The following is a 23,344-nucleotide window of genomic DNA, read 5'->3' as shown; positions in this document are numbered from 1 at the left end:
GTCAGTTACCATTTTATTAGTGATTTCATGGCACTTTGCATCATCTCACTGATTCCTCAGCAACCCTGTGAGATGGGTGTGCCCTCCAATTTACGGATGAGGAAGTTCAGACTCCAAACAGCTGCGTAAAGTCACTGCTCGGAAATACAGCTGAGCCAAACCCAGGTCCACCCGCTCAGAGACTGCTCTCAAGTTTCGCCTCGGTGCTTCTCTTTTCGGGCACCTGCGTACTCGGAAGGGCTGGGTGAGGGGTGGTCCCGTGAACGGAGCTGGACTGCGCGGTGCCCACCGCTCCGTCGGCGCCGGCCACGGATGCCCACCGCCCTTGCCCGACCTTCGCCCTTCCACACAGCCTCAGAAAGTCAAAACCTGCGCTTCCGCTCTAGTCCCCACGGCAACCCTGCTTCCGCCTGGGACCCGTCCACTTCGTAGGTCTCTGGCACCCACCCAATAAGCGTCCTCCCTCAGGCGCCTCCCAACAAAGGGCATGCTGATTGGCTCCTTTTGCTGTCCGCCGCGTTGCCCTAGCAACCAGGCTACGGGGACGCGGTGGTTGGGCCTCCAGTTCTCTGGCTCCCCAGCCTTCGGTCACTTCACCAGCTCTGCTCTCTTTTGGCATCATGTCTATGCGGACGCTACCGCTGCTCTTCTTGAACTTGGGTGGGGAGATGCTTTACATCCTGGACCAGCGGCTGCGGGCCCAGAACATCCCGGGAGACAAGGCCCGCAGAGGTGAGAGATGCCCGGCCTGCACAGCCAGCCCATTTACAGACTGACCTTACAGCACCCCTGCGCACTGCGCTCTTATAGCCAGAGATCTTTTTCACAATGTCCACAGCCCCATCCAGGCAGAGCCCCTCAGGAGTCAGATTTCCCAAAAGATCTTTTCACAACAGAGGGATTCAATGCCCTCATTGAATATTATTACAGTACCTCATGTCCCCTCCTCCAATTTCCTCATCCCCCTCAAATTGGCAAGGTGATTTCCCAATCTCTTTGAACAACTGGTTCCTCCCAAATGTAGAGAGCTCAGCTGCCCGTCACCTGGCCACCTACTCTTTGCTAGTCCAAGCATCCTCTTCCTCTCCCCACCCCACCATGGGCCAGGTTCTGATTCTCCAGCCCTCTGTGCAGTATCCTCCTTCATAAACTGGAAGCCAGTCTTACTAATTTCAGAAGCTATTTCTAGAAAGGTGAGGTCCTGAGATAACAGACAAATAAGAAAAGATAAGAAAATTATAATTCTTCCCCTTCACAATTGTTGGAAGAGAATACAATTGTGGAAGTAATTATATGAGAGTTTCTAAAATGTAAAATCTGTCCTCCTATATACCCCATCTAATCCCCAGAGAAATGACCACCCAGAACTCTCTGTCACCCTTTTTTTCTCCCTCTTTTATTTCCTCCTCAATCAACAACTGCTTTCTCCAACCTTCCTGGCATTAAATATTATATTTCAAGGTAGAGGAAGAAAAATGATATAAAGGTAACTGATGTAGCCACGGATTACATTTATTCTTTCCAACAGTCTTTGTATGCTCAATTGATGTTAAGCATCTATATTCAGATATTCACTTTTGTGTCTGTGTAACTGAGTCCAAGTCCATTCATGAAAAGATTTTTAAAACTCCCTATAGCATACACCCTCCATTCATTCTGTACACCGCTGCCAGTGAGCTTTCTAAAATGCAAATCTGCCCATACCCCCTGCTACTTAAAACCCTTTGTGAACTTTCCACTACTGTCTGGATGGAGGCCAGGTCCTCGGCAGGACATTTCAGGGCCCTTCCTGATCTGATTTGTGTACACCTCTGCAGACCCGCCTTCCACCGCTGCCTGTCTCCTACTCTGTATCCTAATACCAAGCTGTTTGTAGGTCTCCATTTAAAGCATGTTCATTCCTGTTTCCATGCCCATTCTACCTCAAACCTCCCGTTTCCATGCTAGTAACTCCCTTTTTATCCTGCATAATTCAGCTTATGATTCCTTTCCTTCAGGAAGTCTCCCCACGAAGGGAAAGGGCCTGCACATACTCCCATAGCACCCATACATGCCTCTCTACCTTATCACTAACCACATTATCCTGTAATTGTCTGTGTTTGTCTCTTCCACATGATGGTCTTATTCATCGTTGTAGTCCAGCATCTAGCGTAATACCTACACCAGAACAAACTGGGGCTCAGGAAATGTTGAACTGAAGATCTAAATTCGCTGTTTTATATGGCGTTGCCATTTCTTCCTCTAGAGGGTTCTGTTTTCTTGGTGCCTGTGTTGTGTGATTTCATTTGGGCTAATGACTGACAGGTAGTTCTTGGATGGGTAGCCTGGATCTTGGCAGGCAGTGTAAGTTAGCAATTAAGAGCATGCTCTGTGGAGTCATACAAATGTGGGTCCCAATTTCAGCTTTGCCATTTAATGGAGTATAAGCTCTATAAGCCTTACATACCCTATAGCAAAGTTGTAAGGATTGAATGAGATAATGTGTGTATTTAACATATTTAGCACAGTAAGTAGCAGGTGTCTGTCAAGAAGAGATCTGTGCAAGACCCTATAAATACTAAGGGGCTGGCTTCCTTTGTCTTTAGGAGCTGCAGTCCTTCAGGGTTTGCTGGGTACAGCCGCCTTTGGTAATTCACATTCACACTCATTCCTTCCACAGTTGAGGTGAGTGTGAGACGAAATATGAGACGCTGGATGTAACATCATTCAGCCCTTCTGCATTTCACTGGAGGTAGGGCGTTCGATCAGTCTGGTCCAGTAACTGATTCTAAAACTGGAGGACATGTCTTCTTAATGACAACAACAGCAAACATCTATTAAGCGCTTACCATGACTCAAGGACTTCCCTGAATACCTTAATCCCCACAACTATCCTATCATGTAGGAAATACTACTATCCCTGTTTTACAGATGGGGAAACTAAGGCTAATCTTCCCAGGGTTACATATTTGAACCGAGGTCATTGGGCTCTAGAGCTTCTGTTCTTCAGCAGTATGTCCTTAACCGCTGTACTATCATACCTGGGGGTTACTGCACCAGAATCTCTGTGGGGGTTGGAAGGTTGGGAAGAGAAGGAGAGATCTGAAAAAAAATATCCAATATACTCAATGATTTCTCTTTTCAAGAAATGACAGAAAGGACCATAGTTGGCTGATGGGGACTTACAGAAGATAGAGTGTAAAAGCAGAGTTGAGAGTGTGGAGTTCAAAGTTGAGAAACACTGTGCCAGCATTTGGAGTTAGTATAGACGCAGGAAGCAGGAGCCACAGTGACAAATGCCCATGCACAGACACCTATAAGACACCAGACAGAGTATACTAGCCTTCGTTGAAGCTTTGAATGAAAACCATAATTCTTCCAGATGTTTTCATTATCTTACGCGACTAATTGCTCTCCAGGAAGCCATCCTGCCCCCACAAGGCCAGTACAGACAGTGCGGTTTTCCCCCACAACGCAGCCTCTGGTCTAGCGTTCAACAGAAAGGAAGTGCTCTCTCCATGGGGCAACTTTTGAGTGTTGCATATTAAATGTTGTCCCGCATTTTAAGCAATAGTGAGAATAATAAAACCTGCCTTTACCTCACTCCTGTCCTCTTAAAAATACCATAAATAGGACTCTATTACATTTTGTTTGCACACCTCATTTTACAGGAGGGGAAAATGAGGCATAGAGCCATTCAGTGATTTTCCCAATATGTGAAGATCACAATGTAGTTCTGAGCAACCAAATGGTGGTGAGGTTCTGTTTTTATTTTTCTAATTTCAATAGAACAGGCAGCCTGGGTAGCCTTGGGCATGCCTCTCAGGCAAAATATCCCCGTTTTACAACTAAATATCCCCATTGTTAAAACTAAAGTGGAATTGTCACAAACAAGTCACCTGGAGAAATAATAGAAAAACGGCACATCATTCACCTGCCCCTGGGCATGCATTTGCCAGTTCTGTTGTTTCCGCAGCCGGTAGTCACTGCCCCTTAGAGAAGGTTGGACACTGGCAGCACCCCTGTTCCCAAGCATGCCTTCAAGAGGGTGGCAACTACACCTTTCTGAATTCCCACAAGCCTGTGAGGCAAGACCGCCTGTAAATAAATGCCACAACAAGATAGAAGATGTGGACATTATGTTACAGAAACCGGTATCTGCTTAAAGGTGGACTGACTCTTGCTGCTGCTTCCTCACTGTTTTCTCTCCAAATGCCTGTGGCTCTTATGGGAGAAAGACAGTGAATTTTCCCAGAGGAGTCTGACCTGGCCATGGGAACCTTTTGCAGCCAGTTAGGGCTCAGCACTGGCTGTGCTCCCAGGCTTGTCTTTTAGGAGCTGTTGGTGTTGTGCATTGAAGACATGTATATGTTTGATTATAACTGCAGAAATCACCTTTAAAGCAATCTCGTGGCAAATTTTCCAAGGGAGACCATTAATGACAAAATGTTTTTTAAATTTGGATGTGTGTAGAACCCTGTTTATCTGGGAATAGTTTCTGTAGATTGAAGTCTCCCCAAAAAATAAGGAAAGGAAAAAAAAGTCACCTTTCATCCTTTATGGGTGGTGTCCTATGTCCTTCGGTAGAGAAAGCAGAACTAGAAGAGAAGCCAGCTAAGTGCTTGATGTTTCACATTCCATCCCCACAGCAACCCTGTGAGTTAGGTTCAGTTACGAACCCCATTTCACAGGCTAAGAGATTGAGGTTAAACAAGTTGCTTGAAGTTCTATAGCCAGTAAATGGTAGAGCCAGGCCTCAACGCAGTGAGGATCTTAATTCCTACAGATTTCGCAAGCCAAGTACATTGCTCCTTATTTGGTTTCCTGCTGACATCCCCCCGACCGCCTTTGTCTCGCGAGTGTTCTTGACAGCGGCCCCGTCCTGACTCCCCTCTTTTTACCTGGAAGTCACACATCTGTGTATAAAAAGTAAATCTGAAATGAATAAGCATTTTTTTCTTTTTAATTTACATTTCAAGTTTTCTAATCTGTACTCTAGAAAGGGAAATCTTACATTAATAATTTTTTTTTAAAAATCAGGTTATACAAAAAGAAGCTCCCTTGTCTACCTGTTCTTGGAACTGTTGTTCCTCATGGAAGTTAGTGTTTTTTTAAAAGCCTATTTTGAATATATTTATTCTCACAGCATTGGAGGGGATGACTTTTTGAGCCTTTCAAGACGAACCCCAGGGGAGCTAGTAGGTCTGAGTTTCCTCTCCTTCTAGGCCACTCGTTCTATAAGATAGGGCCTCTGTAGGGCTTTTTTTGGAACTTGTTTATCCATCATCCTTTTAAAAATTTCACACGGAAAGCAGAGTATTCACATTAGACATTAATGCAAACCTGAAAAATAAAGTTTCATAGACCAAATGATTGGAATTGGTGTTTTTAAAGCCTCCTTCAAAATGCTGTTTTTGCTTCATGAACTGGTGTTTTCTTTTTATATGCTTCATGTAGATGAATGGACAGAGGTGGACAGAAAACGAGGTATGCTATCTCTGGGCTGCATGTATTCAGTCTGCATCCACAGGTTCACTTAGTCCTTTATCAAGGGGGCTTAAAGTGGGACCACTCTAAATATTTTAAAGTTAAAAAACAAAAAGTAGGCATGAGTTTCTCTCTAGCCAAGACATTGGTTGTATATTTGAATCTTTTATGTAAATACAGCATGTAAAGTCAAAACCAAGCAAACTTAGGCACAAGGACCATATTTCACCTGAGGTACTTTTTTTCCTCTCCTCATCAGTTCTAAGCTTTGTGGGGACAACTGGGGCAGAAGCTACACTTCTGGGTAGGTTGTGCTATTTGGTAGTCCCTAAGGCAGTTCTGTGATAGTACCATGTACCCAAAGAATTGTGGTTCAATGTGAGTGACCTTCCTTGAACCATTTTCCGTAGCACACACCGGTATCTGTTGAGCCACTGAGAATAGTGGAAGCATGGGGCTGCATGGCTGCCAGGACTGAGGGCAGAAGGCATGATGTCTCGCATGTATATAGTATGGCCCTGTCACGCCCGACCTTCAGCTTCCCCTTCACCTACAACGAGCAGCAAACCTGGAAAAGTTGCCAGTCCCTCAGAGTAAAACCTCAGCCTTTCTTATCTTTAAGTGTCACGAGTACCTTTCATCATCTGACATCTGCGTGCAGTTTGTGCATGTCATCAACCATCGTCCTCAGCATTTGAAATGGTCTTAGCGCACCCAGCATGCTCAGGGGGTAACATACATGATATTGAAGAGCAAAGGCAGTAGAATCAACAGCACCATTCTAATTTCAGCTCTACCCCTAGCCGTGTGACCTGCAACTTGCACCTCTCGAAGACTCAGTTTTCCTCCTTGATAGACTAAGGATAATAATTCAGAATTGTCTTGGGGAAGGGCTAAATGAGATAATGCATGGAGGGCTCTACGCTGGGTGCCTGCAACAGAGTAAGGATTTGAAACATGGAAACCATCCAGAAGTAGTAGCTTCTCTCTTTTACCCTTCCTTCCAAATTGCATGTTCCCATAACCAAATTTTCAACAGTGGTTTAGTAAACACGCCATTGCTTTCATCAAGAGCCCTATTTCATCAGGCCAGGCTCAAAGAAAACCCCAATTGAAGAGCCTGGTACACTTTTATTATATATCACAACCACCTTTGGCCAATTCTCTTGAGCAATTTTTGGCCCCCCTCTTGATGTGTGGCAGTATTTCAGGTGAGAAGTGTGGATTTTGAAAGCTTTTTGTATACATAATCGAATCATTTGAGTTTATTTTAACTTAAGTATTCAAAAATAATGACCAGAAACTAACTTCATAATCTGAACTCAGGATGCACCTGTGAAAAATCACTCCCTGGCCTTCCTAGTGAAACCTGGATCCCAGTACGTTCCCGCCTCTTGCAGTTATACAAAGCGCATGTGAGTGCTAACAACTGAGATAGACTGACAGGTGTAGTTAAACCTATTTCTCAGGTTTAACTTAAATATGACCTCCTTATTAGTAAGGGCATTTCCTTCCTCTTTGTGCCCTGGGGTTTATGTCAGCGTCTGGTACATTGTAAGCCCACCTCATCCGAGTGCCAGGTGAACCATGTTATGAGGTATCAGCGGTTAATTTGTGCCCCATATTCCTTCTAAAGAATTATATGAGAGGTGGGAACCTGGGTACTGGGGTCCAACCATAGAACTACCACTTTCTCCTTGGGGACATCTGTGGGCACTGCTCAGCCCACAGGGAGAAGTCCTGCCCTGCTCTCTGTCCAGCCAGTGAACTTTCTGGGCGCTTTTGTGCAAGGAGCCACAGTGATACACAGCTTGTTCACTCCCCGGAGGGAAAGGCTTCATTTTGCTTTTTACTTTGCCAAAGTGGCTAACAGTCTCCTTGTGACTTTCTTTTAGAACTGTTGTATTGGGGTCTAAGCTACTTTCCTTCATTCTGCTAAAGGCTGAAAGACCCGAGAGAAAAGCCTCAGCACCTAGGTGAATGGCAGCTATTTGTAAGCATTCAAGTAAGCAGAGCTGATGTGATTCTTTCACCTGGACTCCTCCTCCCTGGCACTCCCCCCTGGCCTACATAAACCTGTGAAAAATTCAAATTCTCTCTTTTGAAGCCTTACATGTGGCTTTTCAGTTGTACCTATTTCCTTGCAACCTCTGCATTTCATATTGACTGCAGTAAGAAAAACCTGAAAGAACCCTGTTTACTGCAGGTCCTTGATTGACTTTAGATTAAAGGCAAAAGGCCATGCGTGAAGTGAGCCCGAGTTAGGTCTCCAAGCTGTCCACACTGGGAACATGTGAGCGTGCACTAAGGGCAAGGTGCGATGGGTTGAAATGGTCAGATGTGAGGGATGTCCTGCGCTGGTAATGGAGTTGGTTCTTCCTCACTAATAGGAAGGCGTCTAGAATGAAATCCGAATGTCAAGTGTGAGTTCTACACTTCCTGTAAGAAGCGTCCGTTAGTTCTTTTGTGTCAGGTGTCGGGGGAGGGTTTTCTTCCCCCTCTCCCCTCTCTCTGTAGGCCTTCCATCTAAAATTTAAATATATATAGAATTGTACACGTGAAACCTATAAAATTATGTTAACCAATACCACCCCAACAAATTCAAAAATAAAAAATAAAGATTGAAATTTAACCAGCCCTGAGCTCCCCCTGCCACCTCCCCCCTAAAATGCCCTTTGAGCTGCTTTAAAATGCTGGCCTGGGCCTTCAGGGCACTGCTATCAATTGCTTAAAGGCGGAGACAGTGCCTGAAGCCGTGACATCAGCGTCGCACCTTGCCTCCCCTCTCGAAGACACAGGGCCACAGCCATACCTTTATGTGGCAAAAGAAAGAGGCATTTGTATTTTTCAGTAGTAATCACTGTTGTTTAATAATTGATTGTGTGTAACTTAAGTAACCAGCTTCCTTTCAAATTTTAATTACTATGAATGTATATTTTCAGTATCCATACACTCTCACCTTTAGGCAAGAATAGATATGGTTTAATTAAGAACAATCTGTATTCAACCACACTTGTTTCTATTTCTCATACCAGAGGGTTTATCTAGCCCTCAACTAATGATATTTGAATAGCAAAAAATATCTACATGAATGAGTGAATGAAGAACTAGAATTATAGACACGTCTGTTTGCACACACCTTAGGACCTTTTATTCTCACTACATGAAAGTTTTCCATTTGAACAACAATATAAGACATAGCATGACAGTGAAATATCAGTATTATAAATCAAATATAAAAATTGAGTCATTCTAAAATGCTACTAATGTGAAGTACACACCTTGTAGAAACATTAGAAATGTTTTAATCTCTAACCATTGGGTAGACTTGTCTATTTTTATAAAATGTTTTGCCAAAAAAAGTCAATTACCATTACTGGTCCCATTTTTATAAAATTTAATTTTAAGTAAAAATGTTATACATTTGCTAAACAAACAAGAGTGATGCTGTTTCTCGTATTAAAGAGGAGATCTAATCTAAAATGTTTCTAGGAATATTTTTTTAAAGGAAGAAGAAACATCTGCCCTATCATCAAGTGAGATAATATATGTGAAAGTGGTTTGTAACCTCTGAAGCACAACACATTTGTACGTTGTCACATTGATGCTTGCTCTGAAACGGTCTCATAAAACACTGCGGACCCCGCCTCCCATTGGAACATCGTGTGGTTTCTCCCCGGGGAGCAGGTCTCACCAAGCACATCAGCATCTCCCTCCCGCATAGGCCTAGCTCCTCCATCCCATTTGTACACAGAGCGTGTGTCCTGAGTAAAGCCCCCACCCCCGCCAAGTACCTTGCTTAGCTGTATTCTCTCTTATCTCTACAGTTCTTCATGACATCATCTTAACCATGTTCAATAAAAACTTTATAGAGGAATTGTTCAAACCGCAAGAGCTCTACTCCAAGAAGGCCCTGAGGACTATCTATGACCGCCTGGCCCATGCCTCCATTATGAGACTGAACCAGGCCAGCATGGATAAGGTAAGCAGACAGTTGCCCCACCCCCCTGATTGTATTTCTTGTATCTTTTGTGGATGATGGTAGACTGGAATCAAAGGAGATAACATATGCAAAGCTGCCTTGCAAAGAAAATGGCCTTGTAAATATTAGTTGTCACGTTTCAGAGTTGGAAAGGACCCGAGTAGTCACCTGCACCCGTCCCTCTATTGTTTATGTCATTCCCCCTGTCCAAAGACAGTGCTGGTCTTCAGGCCCATATTTGTGAACGCCTTATCCCAACCCTAAAAACGTTAATTCTGCTTCATTCTTGGCAAATCTCAGATCTGACACCTAGGCATTTTTTAAAACAAATTCAAAACTTCTCAGTCTTTACTTATAACATGAACATATCTATCTCTTTGGGAAACAAATGACTAGGGTACTGTGATTTTTTAAATAATAATTCCAAATAAATAAATTGCAAAGAATAACAGATCTCTTACATTCAGAAAAATTCCAAACAATTTATATACATACTGTGCTCTCAAGAAAGAAGAGCATGCCCTGACCAGGCCAGTGTGTCCCAGTTGGTTGGGTTGTCATCTTGTACACCAGGAGATTGCGGGGTTCGATTCCCCAGCCGGGGAACCTACGGGAGGCAGATCAATGTTTCTCTCTCACATCAATGTCTCTCTCTCTCTCTCTCTCTCCCCGCCCCATCCCCTCCCCCTTTCTCTAAAAGCAATGAAGAAAATGTCCTCGGGCAAAATAAGGACCGACAGTAGGTGCTAGGCATGCAGAATCAATGTTCACGTATTACTGGTACCTGGAAACCTCACAGAGACAGACTGCCTTTACCTATGCCCTCTTACCCCTGCCACTTACCTTTGGAAAGTTATTTTATCTCCCTGAGCCTCCATTTTCTCATCTATAAAGTGGAGATAACATGAGCTAATTCATCGGTGCTGGGAGGATTAAGTGAGAAACATATATATATATAGACAAACCTAGGCCTGACATATAGTAAATAGTCAATAAAATGCGAACATATTTCGCTGTGTATAATGCGCACCCAGGTTGCGGCACACATTAGACATGGGATCATTATGCCCATTATTACGTCCATGGTATATGTGCATTTTACACGGCAAAGTGCAGTAATTACCTTTTTTGCTCTGCTCCCTCTGCCTTTAAAAAGGTTTAGGTTTCCATCGAGAAGGGACATAGAATTTAGAATTTTAAAGAACGTGGACTCAAGTCTTAGCTAGCTGTGAGACTCCATTTACTGAACAATTCTGAACTTTTTTTCCTTCATCTTATACCTGTTTTTATCCTTTATTCCTAGCATGGTGTCCTATATACAACAGCAACTTCATGTATGATAATGATGGCGAAGAGTCTCAAACTAATACCTCTAGTGTCACACGCACGCGCGCGCCCACCCACCCACCCGGCTCCTGTTGTCTGCCACTTACTAAGTGAAATGGTCAGCTGCGTGTTGGGAAAGTGGGATTCTACAGAAAGGTCTAGCAAATGCCTTAGGATCTGACCATCCTGAGTTCAAATCTCAACCTGCCACTTACTACCAGCCATATGAAATTAGGCATTTTGTTTTTAAACTTGGGATAATAACTACCTTGTAGGGTTCTTGTGAAGATTAAATGGGAGCAATGAGGTTTAAATGTGCTCGGCACAACACTCAGGTGGGGGGAGTTTATAGCTCCTGTGCTGCCGCCGGTGAGTCCATAACTTCTCTCCCAGTCTGGCCTTCTGTCCCCCATCCCCCCTGCCTCCCTCAGTAGCATCATCCTTCTTCCAGGCACTAAGTCAAAAGCGCTGGAGTCATTTCCCTCATCTCCATCCCCCAAATGCAGTCAGGTACTCGCCATACGCGGACAGCTTTTCCTTCTAGGCATCACATGCTCCCCTTTTCTCTGCCTCTCCATTCCCGCCATCTTCATTCCAGGCCTTCGGACTGGACCACGCCAACACAATGTCTTCCGTACAGTCAGTAGGTATTACTGGAAACCTATTAGGAGCCAGGTCCTAGCTCATCTCCCTACCTCCGCTGTCCCCCTTCTCTCACAGCTCATCGTTGCCATAGTAATCTGGCTTAATCACCACTTTACCATGTCAGCTGAGAAAACTTCAGGAGCCTCCCACCCCTACCACTGCTAGTCTAAATTATTTTGCCTGTCCCTACCTTTACTATTCTGAACTTGCCATACTTCTTCAACTTTGTTTCCCGCCATCCCCAATGAGGAGAACAGTCCTCTCCAGCCAGGTTGTTCTCCTCATTCTCCCAGGAGAAGAGCACATCTGTGGCTGCCTGCAGGCCCTCACGCATGCCGCTCCCCTCGGCGAGCATGCCTTTCCTCTCCCTCAGCCAGTGTGAAGCCTATGACTGCCGCCTTCTTTCATAAAGCCTATCTTGACTGCTTCGGACCTCACCAATTTCCAGTTCCTGGTCATTCTTGGATGGTCATACCATACATGGGGCTTGTTGATATCTTACTACGTATTTTTATCATTTTTAAAAGATTTTATTTATTTATTTTTAGAGAGAGGGTAAGAGGAGGGAGAAAGAGAGCGAGAGAAACATTGATTGATTGACTCTCACATGCCCCCGGCTGGGGACCTGGTCCACATCCCAGGCATGTGCCCTGACTGGGAATCGAACCAGGCCAACTTTCAGTTTGTAGGACGACGCCCAACCCACTGAGCCACACCAGTCAGGAGGTATTTTTATTATTTAAAATTGTTCCTCTACAGTTTGTAGAACTTTCTACTTGCCACTTTCACACCTATCTCATTTACCCCTCTCTCAGCAGCTCTGCAATGAGAGGAAATTCAGAACTAATTTTTTGTTTTTGTCCTTTAAAAAAAAAAACAACCCAAAAAAACCTTTTATTCTTTAATGTCTTTTCCACAGCCAGTTTTATAATATCTTTTTGCAATTTTTAAATTAATATACAATTCACATAACATAAATTTCACTGTTTTATAGCGTACAATTTAGTGGCTTTTAGTACACTCAGAACACCTCCATCAGGCAAGAGTAATGTCCTCTGTTTTATTTCTGATCTTAGTAATTTTATTTTTCTCATTTACTTGGTCAGTCTACGTAAATAATTGTTAGTTACCTAGCTAAAGTTTTGTTGATCTTTTCAAAGAACCGACTTTTGGTTGCATTGATTTTTATCTTGTTTTTCAACTCTCTAGTTCATTGATTTCTGCTCCAAACTTTACTTTCTTTCTTCTCCTTGGTTTGACTTTAGTTTGACCTTCTTTTCCTAGTCTCTTAAGGGGAAAGGTTAGGTTATTGATTAGGGAAATGTAGGCATCTACTACTGTAAAGTTCCCTCTGGGCACTTCTTTAGCTGCATCGGAGACTATTTTTTACAGATGAGAAAACTCAGGCCCAGAGGGGCGAGAGAAGACTCAGCTGGGCCATTCAGCTAGTCGGTAGCAACGGAGGGCCTGATTTTGCGTTTTCCCTCCCTATGCCAGCACCCGACCCAGGGCCCCACAGCTACCAATGTTGTTTCAAACATGTTCCATGAGCAATCAGCTGACCAGAAATCCTAGTTTGCCCAGGAATGTCCTAGTCTAACTATGTTGTCCTGGCTTAATTATTAATATCACTGCTCCCCTTTTACTCTCAAAGGTGTCTTGGTTTGAGGGATAACTGATGTGGTCACCCAAGGTGTATGATATACGCAGTACTGGTCTTCAGTAAATCCTTGACTGCTTCATTGTCTGGAGGTCCTGACATCTGCTTCTATGATCCCATTTATTTTGTTCATGTCTGGCTGGCAGCTCTATGACCTGATGACTATGGCTTTGAAATATCAAGTATTGCTGTGTCCCCGTCCCAAGGATGTGTTGCTGGTCACTTTCAATCATTTAGATGCCATCAAGGGATTCATCCAAGACAACCCAGCCCTCGTGCATCTAGTGGATGAGACTTTCCGGCAGCTGTTTGAAGTAAGATACCATCAGTTTATCACCTCTTAGCCCTAATACTTGTTCTCATTCCTCTGTTAAGAACAGGAAGATTCTGTGACAGAGGGAACAGGATGAGGAATTGCAAAGCCTGCCATTCTCCCAGAGAATCCTAAAAATCTCCAAGTATCCAAGTTGATATTACAAGAGGCATTATCATCTTATGACCTCTTACTGTCGCCTTCAAAACTGGGAAAGCGATGATACAGAGCCTAGCGATTTTCTCCTAACTTTTTAGAAAGGGGGTTGCTGTGGATGTGATGTTCTGCTGAATCTTGGGGAAGAGCCTCTGTGGGCCTGTGGGGGACAGGAGGGGTAGTGTACCCCGCTCAGTGTGGCATAGTGGGTTTTGTGAGAGAGCGGCGCTGGCGCTGCTGCGGCCCCTCTTGCCCCAGCAGCAGAGTCTCCGCCTTCCTGTGCCTCCCATCCCTGAACACACACCTGCCCCTTCCTGTCCGCACTTCTCGCCTCACATCTGAAAATGAAATGCTTCTTGCTGCTTTGCCTCTGGCAGGTATATGGGGGTCTCTCTGCGGGGGAGTTCCAGCTGATCCGGCAGACGCTCCTCACCTTCTTCCAGGACCTGCATATCCGGGTGAGTGACTGGGCAGCCCCGGGAGCGCTGCCGCAGCTGCCCCAGGGAATCACCGGGTGCCAAGCCGTCAGGGAGACAGGGCTGCGATTGCCCATTTACCGATGTCCTCAGTGTTTGGCTCCACGATGATAAACTTTCTGATAACAAATCTCAGCAGTTTTTAAATGGACCAAGGTAGACAATGACACTGTCACTCCTTCTCAGTTACCTTACGTGTTTCTTTAAAATGCAGTTTCTTCCCTTCTCCAGAGGAGATGTGTTTCGTGGCCACCAGCCTGATGTCAGTTGCAAAGCCTCTTCCCAGACCCTTAGTTTTGTTGACCCCTCCAGCCTCTGACACGGTTAGGAGGCTGCCCTCCTTCCCCACGGAGCGCTCACCTTTCCTGGACTTCCGCGACACTGTGTGTCCTGGCCTGCCCTCCCCCCGTCCGTCCGTCTCCATGCCTCTCTCCTTCCTCGCCCCCTGCCTGCCCCCAAACCCCCGTGCGCCTCCACCTGCCCACCTCCCTGAGGGAATCGCTTCCCTCCCCACTTTCCAGCTCTTCCACCCGGTGCTCCGGAGTCTAACCTCTGCCCTTCCCCAGCCTCAGCCCTGCCATCCAGGCCAACATCTCCACCTGAAACTCAGTGCCGGCAATTTAACATCTGTGCCTAAGCTAATCTCCAGAATTCAAGCTCTGCCTCAACTTCCTGGTTTCTTTGGGGGGCACCGTCACTCCTTCACTCACATGGCGCAGACCCAGAGCGTCGCCTGTGATTCCCCTTCTCTGATCTTCACCTAATTGCTTCTAAGGCCCCAAGAGTCTGCCTTTCGGTGTCCACGCCCTCTTCCCATTCCTCCCGCCACCAGCCTAGCTCGCCACCAGCCTAGCTCAGGTCTTTGTTCCTCTTGTTGGCTGTTGCCTCCCAACTGACCTTGCCTCCTCCGGTCATGCCTGCTCCAAACAATTCTACACCCTAACTTTTAAAAAACATATTTCTCAGCTTCTGACTTTGGGGCCTATCTCTCTCAGACAGAACTTTGTTCCTTCCCATAATTTAACACACTGTTATGGGAAAGATGGATGATATGGCAAAATGAGCCCAGGCTCTGGAGTCAGACACTCTTGTGTTTGCGTCAGCACAGCTCCATGACCTTGAGCAAATTATGTCTCTTGAGCTTCAGTGTCTTCGAACTGAAGATAATAAGCATTTAGAGTTTGTTGGGAGGATTCATTGATGCAGCATATGTAATATATATATATATATGCCAATATATGTATAGAAGAGAGATTCTGGGAGCATAGACAAGAAACAGGTCGCAGTGCTCACCCCTAGAAGTAAGAAAATACATGGACGACAGGGTTACAAGAGAGACTTAGGTTCCATGGCATACCCCCCGAACCTTTTGAATGTTGTACATATGTATGTGTAACATTCACAAAATAAAATTCAAAAAAAAAAGAAGTAGACTACATCTAGCCCCTGGTTATTATTTCCTTTCCATGGACTGGGGAAGATAAATAGATTTCAACTCTGAGGCCAATTTTATTTTTACTCCTCATGAATAATTTTATTTGCTATGGATGGAGCAATAATAACATCAATATATATTAAGATCTCTAATAGTATTGATTAAAATTAAAAATATGAAAGTTACAAACAAGATTAAGTTTTTCATTGCTTTAAAATATGGAAAAGTCGACATCACATTATCAAGATTGTGCACATTTGAACATTATTTTATGAGTTGTAGTAATGTAAGCAGCCATATTGATTTCTCAAGTCTGACAAGATAAAATTGATTATAATGAAAAAATACTCCTAATAATGTCTATAACAAAATCATTAAAATATATTCAACTACAAAATATATTAAGCTTTAATTGCTAAGTGGGCAAGCAGTGAAACATCAGAATGTTCATCGAGGGAAAAAGGATTTCCACATGCTGGCAGTGCTCAGCTGCTGATTTGTAACATTTGGCTGGTTTTCTGGTCTTTAATGGTATTTCTGAGTCTGGTCTTTAATGATATTTCTGCCTGGCTGCAATCTGTGATTGCCTATACAGATTTTCTCGATTTTCAACACAGGCTTGGTAGTTTTTAGATTTGTTAGCAAAACCAACTAACTAAATGAAGAAAACACAGCTCTGCTCTAACATTGCCTTGCTTTTTGTTTAACCAAAACCCCTCATCTGGTGTCCAAAACTTACGGCGAAATCACGAAACACCTGAAGCGCTCTAACGTGGCCAGGGCCCGGACCTGCTCTCTGGGCCTGGCCAGAGGCGCCCAAAGACCAGTTCCGCTTGGAATCCGGAGCAGCCAGCCACTTACAGCCTTCTCCATTTCCAACCCCTTTCAGCCCTCCAGAACTCCTGAGAGTCGCCTCCTAAAAGCTTTCTAGTGTCATTTCTTTCCTAGCTTATGCCTATATCCTGTGTCCAACTGGATTATAATACGAAGAGAATTAGCTATAATTTATTGAACACTTACTGTGTGTCAGACTCTGTGATAAATGCTTTCTGTTCATTATCTGATTTAGTTGGCACATCAACACATTGAACAGGTACTGTTAGTATTCCCAGTTTCCCAAGAAGAAAACTGATGCGCAGAAAGGTTGTATGACTTACCAAAAGCCCAGGGCTGAGGAGTGGCCCGCTGGGATGTGCCCTGGACAGCCCACCATGAGGATGCTAAACTGGCAGCTTGCAAATTCCTATCACTTTGCATTTTCACTGCCTGGCACACAATATCCTTGATGATATTACAGATATAATCTTGTAGAATATTAGAGTTTAAAGAGACTTTCAAGTTAATCTCATTTGACAGCTGAAGACTCTAAGATCCAACATAACTAGTTAACCACTACAACAATTACGGAGTTGAATCTGGCCAAGACCTCAATACAGAGTGCACAAACCCAGGAATAGAAACAAGCCTATATGGTGTTCCCAGTCCATAGAAGACCTTCAAACAATTGCCAGCTGGGTTCGCCCACCCCCGCCCCTTCTCACCAGTCCAGCACGTGGCGAAGGGTTTGCACTTCAAAGTCAGAAACACGAGGGTCGCTTTGAATCCTCAGCTCTGCCCTTTATGAGCTGGCTGACCTTGAGGGAGTGTCCTAACCTCTGAGCTGCTCATTCCTCATCTGTACAAATGGACATAACGAGGTTCTTATAGCTCAAGCCTCGCAACTGCACAGACAGTTAGCAGGGAACCCAGGAGTGGGTGTGAAATTTGTAATCGGCCTTGGTGTCAAACCCCAGCCCTGTCTCTTATTGATGTCTTCGGGCAAGTCACGTTTCTCTGTGACCCTCAGCTTTCTCATCTTTAAAACGCATGTACTACACCTCACCTAGAAGATCTGCTCTAAGGCTCAAAAGAAATTCTATTTGTAAAAACACTAAAACTCTGCAGGTGTTAGCTCTGGTGAGTTTTTCTTAATGTTAGAAACTCACTAGGTAACATTCCCACCCCATTATACACTTTCCGTCCTCGCAATGCTCATGTCTATGAAGATATACCAAGAAAAATCACAATAAGTATATTTTTTTTCAGGTGTCCATATTTCTAAAGGACAAAGTTCAGAATTCTAATGGTCGCTTTGTGTTGCCAGTGTCTGGGCCTGTTCCCTGGGGAACTGAGGTTCCCGGACTCATCAGGTGAGTTCTCAATGATAATTGTCAGACCAGCGTTTGAGGCTCTGGGAAACCAATATGTGGGCCACCACACAGAATGCAGTGCAGTGGGCCCCTCCTTTCTTCAGTAAGCTCAGCAGTTAGAACGTCAGGCTCTAATCCCAGCTCTGCTGTTTCGTAGACACGGCAGACCACCCAATTCCCCAGGATTCATTTCCTCATCTATTAAAAGGGCTCATCATATGCCTTCCCAAACCTGGGGATGAATAATAATGCTCTCAAGTGCTTACATAGCACCTGGCACATAACATGTACTCAATAAATACTATCGTATCATTGTTATTACCACAATTGACATCTTTATCTTCAAAGAGTACATGAATTCCTTTTTGTCCCATACTATAAATAATAAAGATGTCTACAGGACTACCCGAGCTTGGAGAACATTCCATCATGTCATATTTTGTGTTGTAGAATGTTCAACAACAAAGGCGAAGAAGTGAAGAGGGTAGAATTCCAGCACGGGGGAGACTACGTCACTGCACCAAAGGAAGGTTCTTTTGAATTGTATGGCGACCGCGTGCTGAAACTGGGAACTAACATGTAAGCCAGTCCTCCCTCCCTGAATGAATTCAAGTCCGAGGGAGGTCACTGCATTTTCACAAACCAGCTTGACTTCTGCTGTGAGAATCCTGCTGACAAATGGAGTGATATTCCCTTAGGTACAACGCATGCAGCACCCTGCCATTTTCAAAAGGCACCTAAGATTTCCCAGCGTAAGCAACTCAACAGGTTTAAAAGATAAATCACTTTAAGTGCCCGTGGAGATTCAAAAAGGCAAGGCACGTCTACACAGCTTCCCAGGTGTTTCCCCATGGGAAGAAGGGAAATTTGAGCGGCCAACAAGCACTTAGTTGTATTCAGTATTCCTAGCACCTTTCTAGATGCTCTTAAGCTCTCCAAATAAAAGCTGTGACCTATATTTGGGGGTTAGAAGGAAGTCAGTGTAAAGGGCTAGACAATGTTTTCAGTTTTCTGTTGACAACCAGGTACAGTGTGAACCGGCCTGTGGAAACCCACACATCTGGGGCATCGAAGAACTTAGCTTCACAGACGCAGGTGAGCTCCTGCCTTCCTTATGTATCTCCGGAGCTTATTTCTAGATACAAAAGTCTGGATGAGGACAAGTGCGGGAACGCTAGATTTCAAAGCCAGCCAACATTTCCCTCGTTGTTTGCAATCTTCTCAATTTCGCCTTATAAAGTACACAGGTTTCTAATTGTAGTTTCCCATGAAGACCTTCAGTGATCTGACTAATTAGGTAATTTTAGGCTTGGCTCAATCACCATAATTAAATGGGAACCACACACCAGGATATGTGAAATTAGCATTCTACCAGTGCCATTAGGTCCCTGGTTGCTGACTCCATACCTAAGTTCAAAATGGGGTGTTAAGTTCTCTGGATTCCGTCTTTGCCAGTGTTCACTGAACTAGCTACCAGCAGCTCCAGGACAAATCATGGAATATTCAGTTATTCAGCAAACATTTGTTGAACTGCTTCTATGGGCTGGGTACCCAGAGACACAAAACTGACTTGGGCGTGGTCTCATCCTGAAGGGACTTACAGGACTCTGGGAAAGACAGTGATAGAGACAAATAACTTTAACACGGTGGAAGCAGAGCTCGCTGGGTATTCTGAATGAGGTGCTGCGCCAGAAGAGCACATGTTCTGTCCAGTGGGGCGGGGACAGGGGAGAGAGATCAGGAAGGCTTTTCAGAGGAGGTGACATTCAGGTGGCGTTCTGGAGTGGATAAGATGCAGCCGAGAAGGAGAAATGGGCGTGTAGGCCGAAATGACAGCTTGAGCAAAGGCACAGAGAGGCAGGACAGCACGGTGTTTGGGGGAAGCAGGGCCGCAGTGTTTCTCCCACATGACTCGATCATGGCCTAATTGAGGAGGTGGCCAGAGATTCCACTGTACAGGGACGCTGGGGCCTGATTAGGAAGGGGCTTAAACAATTTGAACTTTGTCCTTGAAGCAGAAGGCAGAGGGGTTTATTTCAAGCAAAGGACAAGTGGGATGCATTTTAGGTAACTCTGGCGGCAGAGTGATTGATGGAAGAGGTAGAGCAGGGGAAGCTGGGCGAGAGAGAGCCGGTTTGAAGGGGAGAAGGTTGAAGTGGGCAAAACAGTGAGAGCAGGGAGTAGATTCAGGGTGTGTTCACGATGGCCACCACCTGAGGGCAGTGTGGTAGCTCCTATGGAATGACTGCCCTTGGACCCGAGCCTCCACTTTGGGGGAAGCCGCTGAAGGAAGAGGAAACAATGTTCTTCTCCTTCAAGGAGGAAGGTAGTCTGAGGACAGTGGGGACGCTTGGGGCTTTCCATTCATCTTGAAAGTGTGAAAATCTCTGGTGTGCTCCCTTGCTAGAGTCCTTGTGCTTCTGACGCAAATTGTTTCTGCTTTGGTTAAGCCTGTTTTCTATGCTTTATTTGGACCTCGTTCTTCCCAGAAGTAATTTAAACAGTTATTATTTTGCCTTGTTTTATAATACCGCCCTGGGCCTCTGGGTCTCAGCGGGAAATATGATCACCTTCATGTGGCTAAAAATCATGAAGTTTTTTTTCCACAGCAAAACATTGCTCCAAACCCTCTTGCTAAAGAAGAGCTGAATTTCTTGGCCAAGCTGATGGGAGGAATGGAGATTAAGAAACCCAGTGGCTCTGAGCCAGGATTCCGGCTGAATCTCTTTACCACCGATGAAGAGGAGGAGTATGTTTTAAACCTGTTTCTTTAAAAACATGTATAAAAATCCTAAGTGTGCTAAATCAAAAAAGTGACCATTATAAACCGGTGACACTTATAAATATAGATGTAAAGATCACAAATGGCATACCAGCAAATTCAATAACTTAGTTAAAGAAGAATCCACCAGTATTAAATAGCCTGAACTTTCTGGATTCATTAAAAAAAAAATAGTTCTAATGTTGTACTTAATGCAGCTGAACAAAAAGTGTTAGAAGTCAAGATAATCAAATTAACAAAAGTCTGTTAAGAAACCAGAGAGAAGTCAAAGATACTCTTTGAGATTAGACAGCCTCTCCCGAAACCAATAGCGGTAATTCACTGAGATTTATACCGCACCATGCTTTACAGCTTACAGAGCACTTTTGTACTCATTATCTCATGTGATCCTCCTCACAACCAAATATTTGGGGGGTGGGGCATTGCCATCTATTTCCCGATCCGTTGACTAACTTCTTTTGTGCACTTCTGCGGTAAGTGCTGGGGACACAAAGATGGAGCGTATGACCTAGGGCCTGTTCTCAGGAGCTCCCCGCCTAGCAGGACAATGAACATGCACACAAATGCCGTGTCATAAATGCTAATGGAGGACATGGTGATGACTTGCACTGGCAGATTGAAAGATCTGGCATCTGAGCTGGGTCTCGGAGTGTGCCAAGCAGGGGAAGGGGAAAAACATTCTTGGCAGTGTTTAGTTGTATGCAAAGGCACAGAGACATAAAAGGCTGTGACTTTCTGGAGTGTGGGGGACATTGGTTGGGAATATGGAGTCCCAAGCTGAAGGGAAAAGGCAGAAGATGAGGCAGAAAAAAATAAGTTGCCGTATTATCAAGTGCCAATTTGCCACCCTGGCAGGGAAAAAACGCTCACCTTTGACCTGTTTCTCTACCATCCCATGCAGACAAGCAGCGCTCACCAGGCCAGAAGAGTTAGCCCACGAAGTTGTCAACATACAAGCTACTCAGGTGTGTGCAGGGGATTCCACAGTCCAATCTTTTTCCCCTGCTCATCTTGTAATAACTTTCAACTTCAAAAGCCCTACCTTCTCCTCTCTAATCAGTATGTATATAGTGCCTATTCTGACAAACATGTGAGGCACTGAAATGTATCACACTGCTGGGATGAAATCAAATACCAGCCCTGACCGGGTGACTTGTGTGGAATATCGTCCCGTACACCAAAAGGTTGTGGGTGTGATCCCCAGGAGGAGGCCAATCGATGTTTCTCTCTCACATGGAGCTCGCTTGTGAGCTCTCTCAAAAAAAAATCAATAAAATATAATATCCTCAGGTGAGGATATTTTTTTTAAAAAATCAAATATCAACAACATCTCTCATTTCTCTAACAGGACCAGCAAAGGAACCAAGAGCTGGCTCGGATCATGGGGGAGTTCGAGGTCACGGACCAGCCAAGATGGAGTGCCAGCAAGGGAGACGATTTGCTGGCCATGATGGATGAGTTATAGCGGTGCTGACCAGGCACTCCCCTCCCACGCTGGAGAGGCTGCCTGATGAGGACCCCGGGGGATGCCCAGGAAGCAAAAGGATGCTGCTAGTTTTCCACTGAGTGAAGCTGTTACCTCGTGTTCCTGTTTATGTTGGAATGAATTGCGCAAGTCTCTCTCAGGGAGCACACTCTCTGGAAGGCACACACATACACATAATTTCAGCAAAATATATTCAGGCTTTCAAATTGGACCTTTCCCACTTCCTTCCGATTTTATGACAACCAGCCGAAGCATCCTGGGCCATTAGGTTCAAGACTCAGAGTTGGGAAGGGGCGTTCCCATTGCCGCCTGGAGTGGCAGCTTTGCTGTGGGGGCCTACAGCTCACAGATGCCTGCCAGTCGTCACAGAACTTCAGGGCTTTCTGGGACGTGTTCTGCCTTGGGAGTCTGGGATACATGGAAAAGGCAGTTGCCTCAAACAGTGGGGCCCCAGTTTAGACAGCCCTCCTCTCCCTGGCACCCCGGGAACTGTAACCTCAGAGGCAGAGGGAGCAAAGCTGTGTGACAGGAACACTCAGCTGGGTCCCAGGCAGATCAGGGCGGGTTCTCTGCACATCCCTCCATCCATATGTGGTGTGGGCTGCTCCCATATGGAGGTGTGTACCGAGGAATACTTTGCTTTTCAATATGACATGTACTCCTCATCCCCACAGTCTTCCTCTGTCATTTAGTGTTCTTGCATTGTACTAAAGACACGCAGCATGGTGCGCTGGGACGTCTGTCTCCTGTGCTTCGCCAGCACTGGCCAAGCAGAGGCTTAAGTTGGATACATGGGAGGCGCGTGAAGTGAGTCATTTTCCCTCCCGTGTACCAGATGAGCTACTTCTCTGGGCATGATGCCAAGTCTAGTTGGGATCCCTGTAAAATATTAGACTGGGACTGCCTTAATTGTTTCAGGAAGACCTGGGACTGAGAAAACTGGTGGGCTCAGGGCCAACCCATGTCCCGAGGTCAAGGCCCACTCAGCCCTCTAGAAGGAATATCCAGAATGGCAGAGGATAGGAAAGAAACTGAGCTGAGTTGGTCCAACCACAGGGAACACTTGGGTCCCTCGCACCCAGGCAAGAGTGGAGGCACAGTTCTGAAATGTGAAGGCCAGGGACGCTCTCCTTTAGCTTGCCAAGGCACAGTGTTTGGTTACAGAGAGGCAAATCACCGAATAAATTTAATTTGCTTCCTGCCCATGAAAGTTAAGCTCCCTTGCCTATAAAGACCCTCCAAAAGTTGTGGTGGGGAGGAGGATCATATCTTGCTGTAAAACGCCTGTTACAGGCCTGCAAAGTGCCTTCTGTTTTAGCCTCTTTTAAGCAATCTGGCCACCACTTGGGGTGGCCCGACAACCAGGTGACAAATGAAGGTGAAAGTTCTGTCCTGTTCTAAGTCTGGCTCCCACTGCACTGCCACAAA

At 45.0% G+C, this 23,344-nt stretch overlaps 1 protein-coding gene across 1 annotated transcript; it reads left to right on the top strand.

The window, feature by feature from the left end:
- Positions 1-551: 551 nt before the first annotated feature.
- Positions 552-22,462, top strand: OSCP1 (organic solute carrier partner 1). The gene is made up of 10 exons (XM_054571557.1): positions 552-732; positions 9,294-9,448; positions 13,226-13,393; positions 13,926-14,006; positions 17,545-17,648; positions 18,099-18,227; positions 18,674-18,743; positions 20,258-20,397; positions 21,332-21,395; positions 21,779-22,462. The coding sequence occupies exons 1-10, from the start codon at positions 621-623 to the stop codon at positions 21,893-21,895; spliced, it is 1,140 nt and encodes a 379-aa protein (XP_054427532.1). The 5' UTR covers positions 552-620; the 3' UTR covers positions 21,896-22,462.
- The last annotated feature ends 882 nt before the right edge of the window (positions 22,463-23,344 follow it).

Source organism: Pteronotus mesoamericanus, unplaced genomic scaffold (assembly GCF_021234165.1).
Source record: "Pteronotus mesoamericanus isolate MK-2021 breed Mesoamerican mustached bat unplaced genomic scaffold, CSHL_Meso_final contig_221, whole genome shotgun sequence".
Classification (NCBI taxonomy): Eukaryota; Metazoa; Chordata; class Mammalia; order Chiroptera; family Mormoopidae; genus Pteronotus; species Pteronotus mesoamericanus.
This window is presented reverse-complemented; position numbering and strand designations above follow the sequence as displayed.